The 18114-nt window shown below is 46.1% G+C and overlaps 1 protein-coding gene across 4 annotated transcripts; it reads left to right on the top strand.

The window, feature by feature from the left end:
- The first annotated feature begins 1014 nt into the window (after positions 1 to 1014).
- On the top strand, positions 1015 to 13545 carry LOC115170876 (alpha-2-macroglobulin). 4 transcript variants are annotated; one of them, XM_029727214.1, is made up of 37 exons: positions 1015 to 1206; positions 2102 to 2189; positions 2386 to 2566; positions 2942 to 3098; positions 3571 to 3623; positions 3985 to 4005; positions 4241 to 4406; positions 4503 to 4587; positions 5224 to 5374; positions 5466 to 5586; positions 5933 to 6042; positions 6146 to 6319; positions 6665 to 6898; positions 7247 to 7313; positions 7392 to 7534; positions 7645 to 7794; positions 8059 to 8211; positions 8374 to 8461; positions 8627 to 8768; positions 9004 to 9229; positions 9314 to 9443; positions 9522 to 9643; positions 9731 to 9782; positions 9860 to 9943; positions 10044 to 10220; positions 10560 to 10635; positions 10749 to 10905; positions 10970 to 11044; positions 11425 to 11587; positions 11758 to 11948; positions 12098 to 12313; positions 12436 to 12560; positions 12726 to 12816; positions 12894 to 12962; positions 13066 to 13171; positions 13258 to 13317; positions 13446 to 13545. In XM_029727214.1, the coding sequence occupies exons 2-36, from the start codon at positions 2104 to 2106 to the stop codon at positions 13302 to 13304; spliced, it is 4389 nt and encodes a 1462-aa protein (XP_029583074.1). In that variant the 5' UTR covers positions 1015 to 1206; positions 2102 to 2103; the 3' UTR covers positions 13305 to 13317; positions 13446 to 13545. The 4 variants fall into 4 exon arrangements, with proteins under 4 accessions (XP_029583074.1, XP_029583071.1, XP_029583072.1 ...); XM_029727211.1 differs by having other exon boundaries at positions 7389 to 7534; XM_029727212.1 differs by having other exon boundaries at positions 1016 to 1206; positions 7389 to 7534; positions 8630 to 8768.
- The last annotated feature ends 4569 nt before the right edge of the window (positions 13546 to 18114 follow it).

Below are 18114 nucleotides of genomic sequence, written 5' to 3'. Positions count from 1 at the left end.
ACAATACCCCATAATGTCAAAGTGGAATTGTTTTTTATTTATGTATTTTTTACAAATGAATTACAAATAAAAAGCTGAAATGTCTTGTCAATAAGTATTCAACCTCTTTGTTATGGCAAGCCTAAATAAGTTCAGGAGTAAAAATGTGCTTAACAAGTCACATAGGTTGGACTCACTGTGTGCAGTAATGACTACCTCATCTTTGTACCCCACACATAGAATTATCTGTAAGGTCCCTCAGTCGAGCAGTGAATTTCAAACACAGATACAACCACAAAAACTTGGGAGGTTTTCCAATGGCTCATAAAGTAGAGCAGATGGGTTGGTAGATGGGTGAAAATAAAAAGCAGATATTGAATATCCCTTTCAACATGGTGAAGTTATTAATTACACTTTGGATGGTGTGTCGATACACCCAGTCACTACAAAGATGCAGGCGTCCTTCCCAACTCAGTTGCCAGTGAGGAAGGAAGCTGCTCAGGGATTTTACCCTGAGGCCAATGGTGACTTTAAAACAGTTACAGAGTTGAATGGCTGTGATAGGAGGGGATTGATTCAATTATCTGTCCTGCGTCAAAACAAAGTGATGTAGGTCAAATCAAATCAAACTTTTTTTGTCACATGCGCCGAATACAACAAGTGTAGACTTTACCGTGAAATGCTTACTTACAAGCCCTTAATTAACCAACAGTGCAGTTCAAGAAGAACAAGTAGACTATAATAAAAAGTAACACAATAAGAATAACAATAACGAGGCTATATACAGGGGGCACCGGTATCGAGCCCACAGGCTAGTTGAGGTAATCAACATGTAGGTGGGGGCGAAGTGACTACGCATAGGTAACAAACAAACAGCGAGTTGCAGCAGTGTACAAAAGCACGTGGAGTAATGATTTAGGAGTGTTCATATACATAGGCCTAAAAGGGCTTGGTCTTGATAAAAACCCCATACGTGCTTCAGCATTTGATGGATAGAATACATGTTGTAGACCTATGTTCCTGAATTACTGTACGCGCCATGCTGCCTTGTTGTTGACAACATGATCGAGCATTTGAAATGGCCGTTCAGTCTAATCGAACTCCCTGAATATCCAGCAGGTGCGAGCGCTTAGTAATTAGAAAAAAGTCCGGAACTAAGGATATTTATAGGGACATGACCGACGGGGGATATTTACTTTCGACTGAGTCCACAAACAATCCGCTGTGGTGAGTATGCCTGGGTCACAGGTGCTATAGCAACTTGTGGTGCAATCTTATACCCCAAACAACAGGTCCGCGATCAATTAACAAAAAAAGTTACTGCCTTGCATTTTTACTTACATCTGGTCTTTTACAGGCTATACCAAATGCAATGCGGAAGACATACTTTTGCAATCTGTGTTTGGCACCCACTTTCTAGACCGAGATACTATAACTCGGTCTAGAAGTAAAACGCCAACCTACGTGCAATTGAGCCTTTTTGCCGACCTGTGTCTGCAGCCTGGTGTCATTGACTATATGTAACATAATAAATGTAAATCCGCGAGACTGAAATCCATATGGGAGTGTTACGTTTAGTATTTTTACAGGAGACGGCTACTTAAGGCAAAAAGAGTGGAGGGGTGGGTGTAATAAAACCGAAGTATAACATTTGGGGTAAAAAGCAACTTCATCTACTTAGGTAAAAGGGTTAAGGTTAGCAAACATGCTAATTAACTTTACTCCTAATGTTTAGCCTAGATAATGTTAGCTACCTAGCTCATGTTGGCCACAACAAATTGTAATTTGTAAAATGTCCATTTTGCGTGGTTTTTAACACATCATACCAAATGGATGACGGGCATCCACAAATGTAAACAATGTAATATATCATACTTGAGTGTTTTGGTTTTGCGTATGAAATGGTCTGAGACCAGGTTGGTGCCTGTTTGGGGTTGCTTCTCCCTGTCTGGTGGCATGTCAGTGGGTGGCTGCTTCTGATAATGAATGGAATGCAAGGTTTGCAGTGCCCAGGAAAGAATTTTGAAATCGTATTGTTAGGTCTCTCTCTCTCTCTCTCTCTCTCTCTCCATGTAGGAATACTGGGTCATAACGGACTTGGTGGTTTATTTTTCTCCTTTAGTCATGGTTCTTCCTGGGCTTGAGGTTTGGAGATGGATACTCTTTGCCTGCATTCACTGGCTTTGTGTCTGTCAAGAGACTCCAAGACCGTAAGTAAATCTGCAGTCACAAGTTAGAATTGAATGGTCAGACTTGCTTGTCTCGGTTTAATGTTCTGTCAGCAGATTTAGAGCAATTTTTCATCTACCCTTTGTGCAGATCTTTATCCCCCCTGTATATTTATTTCACCTGGCTTTGTGTTTAGAGGTGTAGTGATTTTCCCGTTGCCGGGTGTGTTCTCTGTAGGGTTTACATGGTAGCCATTCCTGCAGTGATCCAGGCAGGCTCAGAGGCCAAGCTTTGTGCCAGCCTTCTGCAGCCCAACGAGACCCTGGTCATGACCATATCTCTGATGGCCGACGGGCAGAACAAAACACTTCTCCACGAGACTTCTGACCAAGAGTTTCACCGCTGTTTCCAGTTTCAGGTCAGCCCAGCACTGGTGGACATCTAGAGCCAGTCCAATAAGAGTGTACTGTACTTCTCAGCTTTGATGCATTGCTTAGGTTGTTTGTGCAATGCCAGCTTATTTTATGGGAAATGTCAATGTGGTGGCCTACCAGAACTTTTCTTCGGATTCAGGTTTTGATTGCATGCTAGTATATACTATCGAAACAACAATTTATATATGTAACTTACAGTACGCTGAGTGCATAATGTGATCCCTGCAGGAGTTACACGCTCTACCTTGAAGTTGCTAGTGGCACGCTCTTACCAGCTGGGCCACACGGCACCACATTTTAATGTCCTATGTTATCGGTCCGTTAGTTCACCGGTGTTGCTCTGTCTCGGTCTCTGACAGGCCCCTCATGTGAAGAGCGACGAAGTGCAGAACTTTAAGGTGGAGGTTCGAGGGGTAACATTTCTATCAACAGAGGAGAGAAGGGTCATGATCAAACCCTACGGCCCCATGACGTTCATCCAAACGGACAAACCAATCTACAACCCAGGACAAACGGGTAATATTAGAGCCAGTACACCTTTAGTCTGGTTGCTGAGAAACAACAGGACAATTGGCTGATGGTTTACTCCAGGGCTTTGAACTTTATGGGCCACTGACCCCATTTTGATATCAACAGCCTTCCACGACCCCACCATGTTCCCTTTGTTTATTTGAGGCTATAACTGTATTAGAAGGAAGTATTGTTTGAAATGCATCAGGCAATAATTGTGTAGAAAAGAACACTATCATTGCCGGCAATGCTCTTCCCCCAGTCTGGTCCTGTCCACTCTGCGTGGCTTATGAGGATTGTAGAGGGAAACGGTAGACATCTGAAGAGCCTCGTTGTTGAGGAATGTGGTGCAGATGCAGTAAACCCACTGGGTTCACTCAGGATGGAAATCCTCAACCAGTATTTCTGGGAATCCTTGGAATGTTGAGAAAGTTGTCTGAAATGATGCTTGTAATATTCTTATTGTGTTTGTCTACAGTGCATTTTAGAGTCGTCACCTTGGATACCAATTTTAGCCCTGTCAATCAGTTGGTGAGTTGGAAATATAATATTGAAAATAGTCTTTTAGGTCAGTCTCTACTATTTCAAACCCAAATACAGAAGTGTGGCAATACTGTGATGGCCATAGCAATCTGGTATTATGTAACACTATGTACAGCAATCAGCCAGCCAGGACATGGGGTTTCCATTCATGTTGGTCAGAATAGAATCATCTCTTCCTGAGATTGAATTGCCATTCCCAGTGCAAATGCTACATGTGATGTTTACGTTAAGCGACCAAGCCAATCACCTGTCTAGTTCCTGTGGTTGTAGACAGTTATGCTCCTCTGCTGTTTTGGAATTGGTGTTATTAATGAAACATGAACCCATCTCTTGTCTTTGCCCTTCACAGTACAACATTGTGGAACTTGAGGTAAGATCTTTGTTAGTCTAACTATATGTTGACTGTCAGTGTAAATACTGCAACATTATGACTCCCCCAGCTAGCTAGGTCCTCATTTCCACCTAGTGTAGAACGTAGCCAAATACTTCCAGTCAGCTTTGTGTGATCTGGGCCCCCTTGAGTAAATGCATGTTGCAGATAGAAATGTCATGAATAGAGCTGACTCCTTGTCCTGCTGAAGGTTCCCCTTCCTATGAACCAACAGGATGTTAATCACAACCGGATTGGACAGTGGGTCAACACTACATCCAGTGGCAACATTCTGCAGCTTTCTCACCCCCTGAACTCTGAAGCACCTGTAGGATCCTATACCATTGTAGTGTGGATTGGTGAAGAGAAAATCTACCACAACTTCAAAGTAGAAAAGTATGGTAGGTTGAGTTTCTCTTTCATGCTAGGTAATGTTGAATGGATGCATCACAATCCTGGAACGTTCTAGAGTTGACTGCTGTTCTTTTTCTCTGTAGTTTTGCCCAAGTTTGAGATCCAGATGAACCTCACTGACAAGATCAGCGTTGTTCAAGAAGAGTATGAAGTGAAAGTGTGTGCAGAGTGAGTAAACACTATTGGTGATTTGCAATGTATTGTAGTTAGTATTTAATTTACTTTCACATTTCAAAGTAAGGATTTGGATGTTTGAAAATACAAGTAAATCACATTTTATTGGTCGCAATATGTAACAATTTCACAAATATCTGAGGTATAGAATACAGTATATACATATGAGATGGTGTGACTAGTATTCCAATGATTTCAAGTCTGTAGGCAGCAGCCTCCGCTAGTACTGTAGCTTCATGTAGAAATTGTTATGCATTTGAGAATACTGAAATACACTTGTTTAAAATATAAATATGCTAATTGAAGACCTATAGTGCTACTGCTGCTACGATCCCTGAGATTTGTTAGTGGCATTTACATGAACAGCGGGTTCTTAGGTCATAAAGCGTCTCGGATTAGGATTGGTGTTCTAGGATCAGGTCCCACCCTGACATGTGACCTTGTTCATTATGATCTATAGTTAAAACTGATCCCATTCTGAGGCTCTATGAAGACAGGTCCAGATTCATTGACCATGTTAAATACGTGACTTAAAGCCTGCAGGAATGCACAAGCCTTTAGGTGTTATGTTTTTAATATGGTAACTGGATGTAGGAAATTGACACTTGTCTTGTTGTGAATTGAAATCAGATACACGTATGGGCAGCCTGTACCTGGTAAAGCAGGGGTGAAGTTGTGCCGTCCCTTGGTGGACAATGCAGTGATACCAATAACAATTGATGAGAGAAATCCACAAGGAGTTCCTGATTACACACCTCCATGCCACAAAGAGTCAATAGAGGTTTGTATGCTTTCCTATAACTAGTAGTGCTGTATTTACCAACGGATTACATTGAAATCTGTTTTTGTGTGGTTCTGCTTGCTTTTCCTAGATGGACCATACTGGCTGTGCTTCTTATGCCTTCAACTTGGCAATTTTCACAAAGAATGCAGGAGAGAAATTGCTGGGAGACGTGTTTAGTTTCCGTGCAGAAGTTCAGGAGGAGGGGACAGGCAAGTCCTCTATCACAATCATTATGAGATGCATCATGTCATTTACTCAATACAAACCCTTCATTTCACTTCAGCTGATGGCAATGTAACTATTGCCTGTTTCATTAGATCAGGGTTTCCTTAACTGTCCTGGGGCCCCCCCTGGGTTCACGTTTTGGTTTTTGCCCGAGCGCTACACGGCTGACTCAAATAACCATCTCGTAATGTAGTTTTGATGATTTGAATCAGCTGTTGTGCTAGGGCAAGAAACTACAAGGTGGGGGGGGGGGGGCAATTAAGTTTCTGCATGGTGTTGGTACTGGTAATTGTGAAATATAGCATCCTATTATTTGTCTTCATTTGACAGGTATTACACTGTCAGAGGAAAAAAATGTAGAGCTCTCCTATGTGATTGGAGAATTCACATTTGTTGACACACCCCAAATCTATGAGCATGGATCAATTATCGAAGGCAAGGTAAGTCCAAATGGTGTTCCTGTTGACTTGTGGATGCTTTTTGTTTGTCCTGCTTCCTGAAGTACCAGTATGTGGTGTCACTTCATTCATACCTTTTCCTCAGATAAATGCTGTTCGCTTTAACAACACACCCATCTCTGACATGTTAGTCTACCTGTTTGAGGAGAAAGGCTGGTCCTCATATCTACGACTACAGAACCTAACCACGGACAGTCGTGGTATTGCCAGGTTCTCCGTCAACACAACCAGTATGCCCAAAGAGAATATTAACCTCGTAGTAAGTATGATTCCTTGTCGGTTTGAGACTTTATACTCCATGCCAGCGTTTCCCCGACTGTCCTAGTTTGTTGCCCTACGCAGCTGACTTCAAATAATGAACTCTTCATCAAGATTTGAATCAGCTGTGTAGTGTTAGGGGGGTCCCCAGGACAGTTGGGAAACGCTGCCCTAAGGCCATGACCCTAACATGCTGTGACCAAGATGGGCTAGGTGGAAGTAAGGTGGATCTGTTATTATATTGCTTCCCGTCATCCTGTCAGATCCCCACTGTATATAGGACGGGGTCTAGGGGTTGATTTAGGATTGGGCCTTTAGTTAGACTCTTCCTTTTGTTCCTTTCCAGGTGAGTGACACCCCACAAGTGGAGTACCCAGGATACAGGGTCCCCTATTTCAACAGAGGGCAACACGTCCTCTCACTGATCCAGCCCGCTGCCCCAGACAGTAAACCGTCCAGCTCCCTGGCTATTCAGAAGATGGAGAAACCACTGGCATGTGGGCAGGCAGTGTCAATCACCATCCGCTATGCCATCGTAGGGGAGACTGTCCCAAAGGGCTCTGTGGATGTCCTCTACCTGGTGAGTAGAACCAGGAACAACCTGCAAACCTCTCAAATGGCACCATATTTCCTAGTTGCACTCCTTTTGACCAGGATCATTTCAGACGTTGCCCCAGCCACACTTTCAAAGGAAGGATGTTCCTATACTGCACCAATACTCCTAATCAACCACGGTAACCCAACCTAGCTCATGTTACAAATTGGAATTCGTAGCCTATATGAAATGGATGATGGACATCCACTAATGAAAACATAACGTATCATACTAATTGGAGTCCTGGATTTGTTTACCATGTTACGTCTACCCCGTGAGTCCAGGTTGCAGTGGCTCCTCTGAGTTGCTGAGAACTGTTCCCTTTCCCTCCAGGCCTTATCCAGAGGGGTCATAGTTCAGCATGGACACATCAATGTTACTGTGCAGCAGGACAGTCCTGGTGAGTGAGTTTCATTAAGTGATTCTGACCGTTCTGGAAGGTGCTTGACGACAGTGACCTGCTCTTGCGTTGCAGTAGCTGAGGGTGACGTCACCTTGAAGTTGGCAGTGGTTCCAGAGATGGCACCGGTGGTTCAGCTCCTGGTGTACAGTATGCTACCCAGTGAGACTGTCATTGCCCACAGCATGAACTTCCCCACTGAGAAATGCTTCAGGAACAAGGTGTGTGTGTGTGCAGGAGTCTGTCATTGTTGCCACTTTATGAAAGGTGTCCAGTATTTCCATGCAGACTGTATCATACCTGGAGTAATGGTATCTGATGTGTATGCCAGGTGTTGGTGGCGTTCTCGCCCTCCAACGCTGTCCCAGGGGAGGAGAACACCCTGCGTCTCTCGGCCCAGCCCGGTTCCCTCTGTGGCCTCAGTGCTGTGGACCAGAGTGTTGGCATCATGGAGCCAGGGAAGAGGCTGGATGCTGACAAGGTAACGGAGCTCCTGAAGTGAACAACAGTGGTACCACCATACCTACAGTTTTGGTGGTGCTGGGAATACAACCAGTGACTACAGCAGACATGGAGTGGATCTGTTCACTGGTTATTTGGGGAGCTTTTATCAAATGTAATGAGACTCGTTCTCTGGCTGGAGAAACCAAAATTGAGTGTCCTTTTATTCAAGGGCAAGTAGTCCTCCCACTTTCAGTCCCCAATGAACAAGAGAATTTCAAGCCTCCCTGTTGTCCCATTCCAGATATTTGATTTGTTACCAGTCAAGGAGACGACCTATATTCCCTACGAGCTTGAAGATCCAGTAGCATGTTTACGTGTTAGACCAAGGAGATTCATAATGCCATACCCATATGGACCGTCTGAGGAGACAAATGATCCTTATGCAGTTTTTCAGGTAAATATTTCTGCCCTGTTTTGTCAACTTGAAGCCCCTTTTCTTTTCTTTCTGGGAAGAATCAGTCCCCACACTGTTACAATGTGTTCATCTTCCACTGTTAAACTTAATAGAATGACAAACGGACATTTATTAATAATTAGTTGTTTCTGACATTTCTAGACACTGGGACTGAAGCTAGCGACTAACCTGGATATAAGAGTACCTTCCTGCCTCAGTTACCAGGGGAACCAGTACCGTCGCTCCTATGGTGAGATGTCCTTACCAACCCTTATTCTCATCATTGCCACAAGTCTTTAATGAACCTTGGGAAATGGATTACCTTTTGCTAGAATAACAAAGCCTGGTTAAACTGGTCTGAGCACAGCATTCAGTCCATTTTGAACTTGACAATAATGGGCATGTTTTGTGTTAGTAGTAGCTTACAGGCCTGGATCAGCGGGTCCTAGACTTGAAATGGCTGTGGCTGGTGGACTTGCCGCTCCACCTCCGCCACCCATACAGACGGTCCGTACATTCTTCCCTGAGACGTGGATTTGGGATCTTGTGGAAGTTGGGTAAGTGCTCTGCGCAGTGAGGCTGACCTCTGGTGAAAGCCCTCTTAGCTCTTGCCTCATATCAAAAGAGTAGATTAGGAACCTGAACCTCTAAACTGTAGGCCTTTGACCTCAATGGGTGTCCCTGGTTAGATAAAGCTTAAATGCATTTGTAACAACAAACGGTGTTGAAATGAGTCCTACTCCATTGTACACTTGGTGGCTTTCTGTTTGAACTCTGACCTCTGTATTCCAGGGAGTCTGGATCAGCAGATGTCCCCCTGACAGTCCCAGACACCATCACCACCTGGGAGACTGAGGTCTTCTGCCTGGCCCCCAGTGGCTTCGGTCTGGCTCCTCTGGTGGAGCTCACGGTCTTCCAGCCCTTCTTCCTGGAGCTCACCCTGCCCTACTCAGTCATCCGGGGAGAGCACTTTGAGCTGAAGGCCACCGTGTTTAATTACCTCTCCAAGTGCATCATGGTACGACAGTGCACCAGGATGGTTTCTTGAGTTGTATTGTTTTTGTCGTACCATGTTATCTTAGGACATGTTCCTCTTTGGCAGGTTTCTGTGACTCCAGCTCTTTCCTCCGACTACACTCTCACACCTGTGCGTGATGTCCAGGACTCCTCCTCGTGCTTGTGTGCCAATGGACGAAAGACCTTCAGTTGGACAATGGCCCCCTCTGTCCTGGGTTAGTCTTCATTCAACTGTTGAAACGGCAGAATGGATGTCAACCTGAGTTGTGTAACCTGTGCTGTACTGTGTGTAGGGGTTTTGAACGTGTCCGTTAGTGCAGCGGCTGTCCAGTCCCACGCTGCGTGTGGCAACGGGGTTGTGAACGTACCGGAGAGAGGACGCGTTGACACAGTCACACGGAGCCTGCTGGTGAAGGTATGTAGTCTACTGCTGTTAGGTTGCACAGATGGTGTCTGGTGTAACTGCCTCTGAAAAGAATCCCTCTCCTCTCCTGTCCTCCAGGCTGAGGGAACAGAGAAGAGCCACACCTACAACTGGTTGCTGTGTCCTACTGGTCAGTAATGAATCAGCGTTGAATGTTCACGGTGGTTGATGTGATCATCTTCATTCAGCTTATCTTTGTGTCCACAGGAGAAGCTCTGACAGAGGAGGTGGAAGTACAACTCCCCCAGAATGTGGTGGATGGCTCTGCTAGGATTTCCCTCTCTGTTCTGGGTAAAATAAACCATTGTGTAGTGGTGGGAAGACAACCCTTCTCCAGTGCTGCTGTTTGCTAAAGAGGACAGTGTAACAGAAGTCCCTTGTTTCTCTGTAGGGGACATCCTGGGTCGGGCCCTCAACAACCTGGATGGACTGTTGCAGATGCCGTATGGGTGTGGGGAGCAGAATATGGCCCTGCTCTCCCCCAATATCTACATCCTGGAGTACCTGCGGAATACAAAGCAGCTCACGCCAGCCATCCTAGACAAGGCCACCAAGTTCCTCACTAGTGGTAGGAGAGTCCCTTAAAATCTGTCTTGATTAGACACCAAATCCACAAACCGGGCTGGATTTGTCCAACTAGAGGATTTAGTTTTCTATTCCAAACCATTTTAAAGTGTTTCTCCACGGTGTACCCTGCTGTCATGGTAACGATGGAGCTACATAACACATGGATTCCTACTGTCTCATAGTGCAGGACTCTCCAACCCTGGTCTAATAATTAGCTGGCTGAATGGGGTTAATTACAGCTTGGTTGGAGGGTAGCTCTCCATGAACAGGGTTGGAGAGCCCTGATATAGGGAGCAGAACAACCACTTGGTCACTGTTCATGCTAAAAACCCACCGGCAGGTTACCAAAGGCAGCTGAACTACAAGAATGCTGATGGTGCGTACAGCACGTTTGGACAAGGCTTGGGGAACACCTGGTGAGTACTTGGCTTGTTTTTCACCTACTGACAGTTGACATGTGATGTCATGACTTGGAGCTTGACGATATTATTATGTCAGGGCTTTTAAATGAATCCGGTTCTTTCTTCAGGCTGACTGCTTTTGTCTTGAGATCCTTTGGCAAAGCCCAGTCTTTCATCTATGTTGACCCGGCAACAATGGAGCAGTCCAAGACTTGGTTGGAACGTCAACAAGGCAAACATGGCTGTTTCAGAACTTTAGGGAAGCTCTTGAACAACAGAATGAAGGTATTTATATTGAAGGATGTTAAATGTGGCTAGATGCAGTTAGTCTTTTAACATTGTTTTCTAGGGTGGAGTGACGGATGAAGTCACACTGACGGCTTACATCACTGCTTCAATGCTGGAGCTCAACATGTCCGTGTCGGTAAGTAGCTTCACTCCACGTAACCGTTTCTCGCAAGTAATTTAGCCTCCTGTATGAAATCAACTGTCATGTAAAGATTCTACAATGACGTAGCCTATGAAATAACAAAGCAGATCTGAATCTGTTACTCCTGATATGTGCTCTAGCCTGGTCCCAGATCTGTTTGTATTGTCTGCTTTCACCTTTATTTTAAGAATCCCATTGAGACCAAGGCCTCTATCAGAGGCGCCCTGCATATACACAATTTATAATATTTACAAGGAAAAAATGATCCCTTTCCTCAGCAAAAAGCTGTCACTAATTGAATGGAACCCAGTCCAAACTGATCTGGGACCAGGCTGGCTTGTGTCTTAATGTGCTGCTGTTATTCTGTGCTCCAGGATCCTGTTGTGGACCACAGCTTGTCTTGCCTGAAGAACTCCACCAGTGATATGTCCAACACCTACGCTACTGCTCTGCTGGCCTACACCTTCACCCTGGCAGGTGACATGGAGACACGGGCCCGGCTTCTGCAGCACCTCGACACTATCTCATTTCAAGAGGGTGAGCTATATCCTGGTCCAAGATCTGTTAGTGCTGTCTTCCTAAAAGTGCAAACCTTTGTCCAATCAAACAGCCAAAGTTGATTTGGGGAGGTCACAACTTTGTTTCGTCTAGTCTGTATTAGGACGACTAAGCTAGTCCTTATCCTGACGTGGGTGTGTGCTCCTCAGGGGGTCTCCTGCACTGGTCCCAGTCCTCCTCGGAGACCTCACCCTCCCTGGAGGTGGAGATCAGCTCCTACGTTCTGCTGGCATCCCTCAGTGCCTCTTCTCGGTCTACCTCTGACCTGGGCTACGCCTCCCGCATCGTCAGGTGGCTGGTGAGGCAGCAGAACGCCTACGGAGGCTTCTCCTCCACACAGGTATACTTCCCAAACACCAGTGGTCTGAAATGGCACCCTGTGCACTAGTACAGGCAGAACTCTGTGTTCTTCATGTCTAACCTGGTGAGGCTCACTTCCACTGGTACAGAGCCTAGAAGGTATTATTGTCCTGTGGTCTGTATGTCTAGGACACCGTGGTGGCCCTCCAGGCCCTGGCTCTCTACTCCACCAGGGTGTTCAGTAGAGGAGGAGCCAGCACAGTGACGGTACGGTCTCCCAGTGGGGAACGGTGCCTCTTCCATGTGAACCAAAACAACAAGCTTCTGTACCAGGAGAGGGCGCTGCAGGACACAGAAGGGAAGTACAGCGTTGAAGTGAAGGGCAGTGCTTGTGCCTCAGTGCAGGTCAGTGAATACACATCTCTGCTCCCAGTCCTGTGGCGCAAGATGCGCTTTAATATACATTACAGGGAAGATGTTTGTATTTGGACAGGATGGTTTCCCTGACTTCCTCTTCTCTATCCCAGGTTGTGCTCCACTATAACGTCCCTACTCCTACCAGAAGCACAACGCTCAGTATCCAGGTGACTCCAGAGGTGGACTGCAACATCAAGTCTTTGAGACCCAGAGTCACGCTGAAGCTCCAGTCTCGGTAAGAATGAAGGACCCATTTGTATTAATTCTTTAAAATGTGTTATCTTGCAGAATGGGTTTGACCCAAATGAATCAGTGTCATTATACCTGTGTATAGGTTATTGACCTTCAGACCTCAAAGCATTTGATTATTAAAAGCAGTTGTCAATCATGTCTTTCTCAGATATCATGGAAAGGAGCTCACCACCAATATGATTATAGTGGATTTGAAAATGCTCTCTGGGTTTTCCCCAGATCCAGACTCTTTGGGGAGGGTGAGTTGTTGTGGTGTGGTCTTGCCTCATCGGTGTCCTTTTTTTGGCCATGCAATATCAATGACTTGTCTTCACAGCTGAGGGGTTCAAGTCAAGTGGATCGTGTTGATATCAAAGATGACCATGTGTTAATGTACCTGACGGAGGTGAGGTGGAAACCATTCACATGGCACTCCATATAATGGGCTTCATTTAAAAAGAATAGATTTTGCTGTATAATGAGCAATATGTTTGTTTTTCTCCCAACAGCTGACATCACTATTTCCTTTCCACATCACCCTGGACATCATACAGGAGCTCCCAGTACAGAATCTAAAGCCAGCGGTGGTCAAAATCTATGACTACTACCAGCCAAGTAAGATGCTATTTCCCCCCCCCCCCCCCTTCTGAGGAACATTTGGGCAACTTGTTTTCATTTACTCAGACTAACCTGTCTTACGGTTACAGGTGACCAGGCTGAGACAGAATACGTCTTCCCTTGCAAGTAGGGGTTCCAAGCTGGTGAGCTGTTTTAAATCTGGAATTATTGCTGACTCATATACTATACATGTAGTATAAATGATTTAGGGAGCCAGTCTTCCTTTAATCTAAATGCTGGTCATGTTGGTAATGGATTTGCTCCTCGACAGATGGAAGAAGATGACATTGAGGTCACACCTGCAATCCTTGAGACGTCTTTCAAGTGCTGAAGTAAAACTATGGAACTGGAAATAAAGTTTTTCATTAGAACCCTTTTCTGGAGCATTTTGTCACACTGATGAGCCTGGGGTACATTAAGCAATGTGATTGGGGGTACAGTAAACAGAGCAGCTCTCTGGAGGTCTAGTTTCCATCTGTGCTGTTAATCAGTGTAACTGTTTTACACAGCTTTGGGTTTTTGTTGTGAAGGCCTGGTTCTTCTAGTTCTCATCAGGGAATGGGCTCAGGACACATTACCACTAAATGATATTAACATCTTACAAGGGATTGAGTCCTGGCTATGATCTCCTGATGAATGGCATGGTGGTAAACACCTCACAAATCAATGAGATTAACAGAACTGACGACCCAACAGCTACTATAGAGCCCTACTGACAACACGACTCATTAAATTCTATGAACAAAATGTATGCAAACATACTGGGATTAAGAGTGTGCTGTGAAAAGCAGTGACGCTCATGACCTGACAATGTGTTACGTGAATTAAGTTAACAATGTTCTTAACCTCCCTGGGCAAGGTGGGACATTTGCGTCCCACCTAGTCAACAGCCAGTGGAATCGCGTGGCGCGAAATACAAATACCTCAAATGCTATAACTTCAATTTCTCAAACATATGACTATTTTACACCATTTTAAAGACAAGACTCTCGTTAATCTAACCACATTGTCCGATTTCAAAAAGGCTTTACAGCGAAATCAAAACATTAGATTATGTCAGGGTACTCTCCTGCCAAAAATAATCCCGCAAGCATATATGTCACAACCCACAGCTAAATGCAGCACTAACCTTTGAGCTTCATCAGATGACACTCCTAGGACATTATGTTATACAATACATGCATGTTTTGTTCATATTTATATCAAAAAACAGCTTTTTACGTTAGCATGTGATGTTCAGAACTAGCATACCCACCGCAAACTTCCGGTGAATTTACTAAATTACTCAGGATAAACGTTGACAAACAATTATTTTAAGAATTATAGATACAGAACTCCTTGATGCAATCGGTGTCCGATTTTTAAAATAGCTTTTCGGTGAAAGCACATTTTGCAATATTCTGAGTAGATATCACGGCTAGCTATTTTGACACTCACCAAACTCAGATTTACTATAAGAAAAATTGGATTACCTTTGCTGTTCTTCGTCAGAATGCACTCCCAGGACTTCTACTTCAACACCCAATGTTTTGGTTCCAAATCATCCATAGTTGTATCCAAATGGCTGCGTTTTGTTCTTGCGTTCAACATTTACATTTAAGTCATTTAGCAGACGCTCTTATCCAGAGCGACTTACAAATTGGTGCATTCACCTTATGATATCCAGTGGAACAACCACTTTACAATAGTGCATCTAAATCTTTTAAGGGGGGGGGGGTTAGAAGGATTACTTTATCCTATCCCAGGTATTCCTTAAAGAGGTGGGGTTTCAGGTGTCTCCGGAAGGTGGTGATTGACTCCGCTGTCCTGGCGTCGTGAGGGAGCTTGTTCCACCATTGGGGTGCCAGAGCAGCGAACAGTTTGGACTGGGCTGAGCGGGAACCGTGCTTCCTCAGAGGTAGGGGGGCCAGCAGGCCAGAGGTGGATAGACGCAGTGCCCTTGTTTGGGTGTAGGGCCTGATCAGAGCCTGACGGTATGGAGGTGCCGTTCCCCTCACAGCTCCGTAGGCAAGCACCATGGTCTTGTAGCGGATGCGAGCTTCAACTGGAAGCCAGTGGAGGAAGCGGGGTGACGTGAGAGAACTTGGGAAGGTTGAACACCAGACGGGCTGCGGCGTTCTGGATGAGTTGTAGGGGTTTAATGGCACAGGCAGGGAGCCCAGCCAACAGCGAGTTGCAGTAATCCAGACGGGAGATGACAAGTGCCTGGATTAGGACCTGCGTCGCTTCCTGTGTGAGGCAGGGTCGTACTCTGCGAATGTTGAGCATGAACCTACAGGATTGGGTCACCGCCTTGATGTTAGTGGAGAACGACAGGGTGTTGTCCAGGATCACGCCAAGGTTCTTAGCACTCTGGGAGGAGGACACAAGGGAGTTGTCAACCGTGAGGGCGAGATCATGGAACGGGCAGTCCTTCCCCGGGAGGAAGAGCAGCTCCGTCTTGCCGAGGTTCAGCTTGAGGTGGTGATCCGTCATCCACACTGATATGTCTGCCAGACATGCAGAGATGCGATTCGCCGCCTGGTTATCAGAAGGGGGAAAGGAGAAGATTGTGTGTCGTCTGCATAGCAATGATAGGAGAGACCATGTGAGGATATGACAGAGCCAAGTGACTTGGTGTATAGCGAGAATAGGAGAGGGCCTAGAACAGAGCCCTGGGGGACACCAGTGGTGAGAGCGCGTGGTGCGGAGACAGATTCTCGCCACGCCACCTGGTAGGAGCGACCTGTCAGGTAGGACGCAATCCAAGCGTGGGCCGCGCCGGAGATGCCCAACTCGGAGAGGGTGGAGAGGAGGATCTGATGGTTCACAGTATCAAAGGCAGCAGATAGGTCTAGAAGGATGAGAGGAGAGAGAGTTAGCTTTAGCAGTGCGGAGAGCCTCCGTGACACAGAGAAGAGCAGTCTCAGTTGAATGCCCAGTCTTGAAACCTGACTGATTAGGATCAAGAAGGTCATTCTGAGAGAGATAGCAGGAGAGCTGGCCAAGGACGGCACGTTCAAGAGTTTTGGAGAGAAAAGAAAGAAGGGATACTGGTCTGTAGTTGTTGACATGGGAGGGATCGAGTGTAGGTTTTTTCAGAAGGGGTGCAACTCTCGCTGTCTTGAAGACGGAAGGGACGTAGCCAGCGGTCAAGGATGAGTTGATGAGCGAGGTGAGGTAGGGGAGAAGGTCTCCGGAAATGGTCTGGAGAAGAGAGGAGGGGATAGGGTCAAGTGGGCAGGTTGTTGGGCGGCCGGCCGTCACAAGACGCGAGATTTCATCTGGAGAGAGAGGGGAGAAAGAGGTCAAAGCACAGGGTAGGGCAGTGTGAGCAGGACCAGCGGTGTCGTTTGACTTAGCAAACGAGGATCGGATATCGTCAACCTTCTTTTCAAAATGGTTGACGAAGTCATCCGCAGAGAGGGAGGAAGGGGGGGGGAGGGGAGGAGGATTCAGGAGGGAGGAGGATTCAGGAGGGAGGAGAAGGTAGCAAAGAGCTTCCTAGGGTTAGAGGCAGATGCTTGGAATTTAGAGTGGTAGAAAGTGGCTTTAGCAGCAGAGACAGAAGAGGAGAATGTAGAGAGGAGGGAGTGAAAGGATGCCAGGTCCGCAGGGAGGCGAGTTTTCCTCCATTTCCGCTCGGCTGCCCGGAGCCCTGTTCTGTGAGCTCGCAGTGAGTCGTCGAGCCACGGAGCAGGAGGGGAGGACCGAGCCGGCCTGGAGGATAGGGGACAGAGAAAATCAAAGGATGCAGAAAGGGAGGAGAGGAGGGTTGAGGAGGCAGAATCAGGAGATAGGTTGGAGAAGGTTTGAGCAGAGGGAAGAGATGATAGGATGGAAGAGGAGAGAGTAGCGGGAGAGAGAGAGCGAAGGTTGGGACGGCGCAATACCATCCGAGTAGGGGCAGAGTGAGAAGTGTTGGATGAGAGCGAGAGGGAAAAGGATACAAGGTAGTGGTCGGAGATTTGGAGGGGAGTTGCAATGAGATTAGTGGAAGAACAGCATCTAGTAAAGATGAGGTCAAGCGTATTGCCTGCCTTGTGAGTAGGGGGGGAAGGTGAGAGGGTGAGGTCAAAAGAGGAGAGGAGTGGAAAGAAGGAGGCAGAGAGGAATGAGTCAAAGGTAGACGTGGGGAGGTTAAAGTCACCCAGAACTGTGAGAGGTGAGCCATCCTCAGGAAAGGAACTTATCAAGGCGGCAAGCTCATTGATGAACTCTCCAAGGGAACCTGGAGGGCGATAAATGATAAGGATGTTAAGCTTAAAAGGGCTGGTAACTGTGACAGCATGGAATTCAAATGAGGAGATAGACAGATGGGTCAGGGGAGAAAGAGAGAATGTCCACTTGGGAGAGATGAGGATTCCAGTGCCACCACCCCGCTGGCTCGATGCTCTAGGGGTATGCGAGAATACGTGGGCAGACGAGGAGAGAGCAGTAGGAGTAGCAGTGTTATCTGTGGTAATCCATGTTTCCGTCAGCGCCAGGAAGTCTAGGGACTGGAGGGTAGCATAGGCTGAGATTAACTCAGCCTTGTTGGTCGCAGACCGGCAGTTCCAGAGGCTGCCGGAGACCTGGAACTCCACGTGGGTCGTGCGCGCTGGGACCACCAGGTTAGAGTGGCAGCGGCCACGCGGTGTGAAGCGTTTGTATGGCCTGTGCAGAGGGGAGAGAACAGGGATAGACAGACACATAGTTGACAAGCTACAGAAGTGTTGTTTCTTGTATTATTGTCTCTTGTGTCTTTAGAGAACTGTTTCACTTTGATATCCTTTTTCTTCTGTCCTGATTTTCTCTTTCTTTTCTTCTGTAAACTAGATATTCGTTGTTATTCTTCGTTAGCTAGCTAGCTTCTTCCAAAAGAGTCCCTAGCAACTGCTTAGCAACTGGTAAACAATTCAGCTAGCTAATGTAACTACAATTTTATGAAAAATAGTAACTTTTTTCAAAAGCCTATCTTT

Source organism: Salmo trutta, chromosome 32 (genome assembly GCF_901001165.1).
Source record: "Salmo trutta chromosome 32, fSalTru1.1, whole genome shotgun sequence".
NCBI classification, from domain to species: Eukaryota; Metazoa; Chordata; class Actinopteri; order Salmoniformes; family Salmonidae; genus Salmo; species Salmo trutta.
Note: the sequence above shows the minus strand (reverse complement) of the source record. Positions and strands in the feature narration are given on the sequence as shown.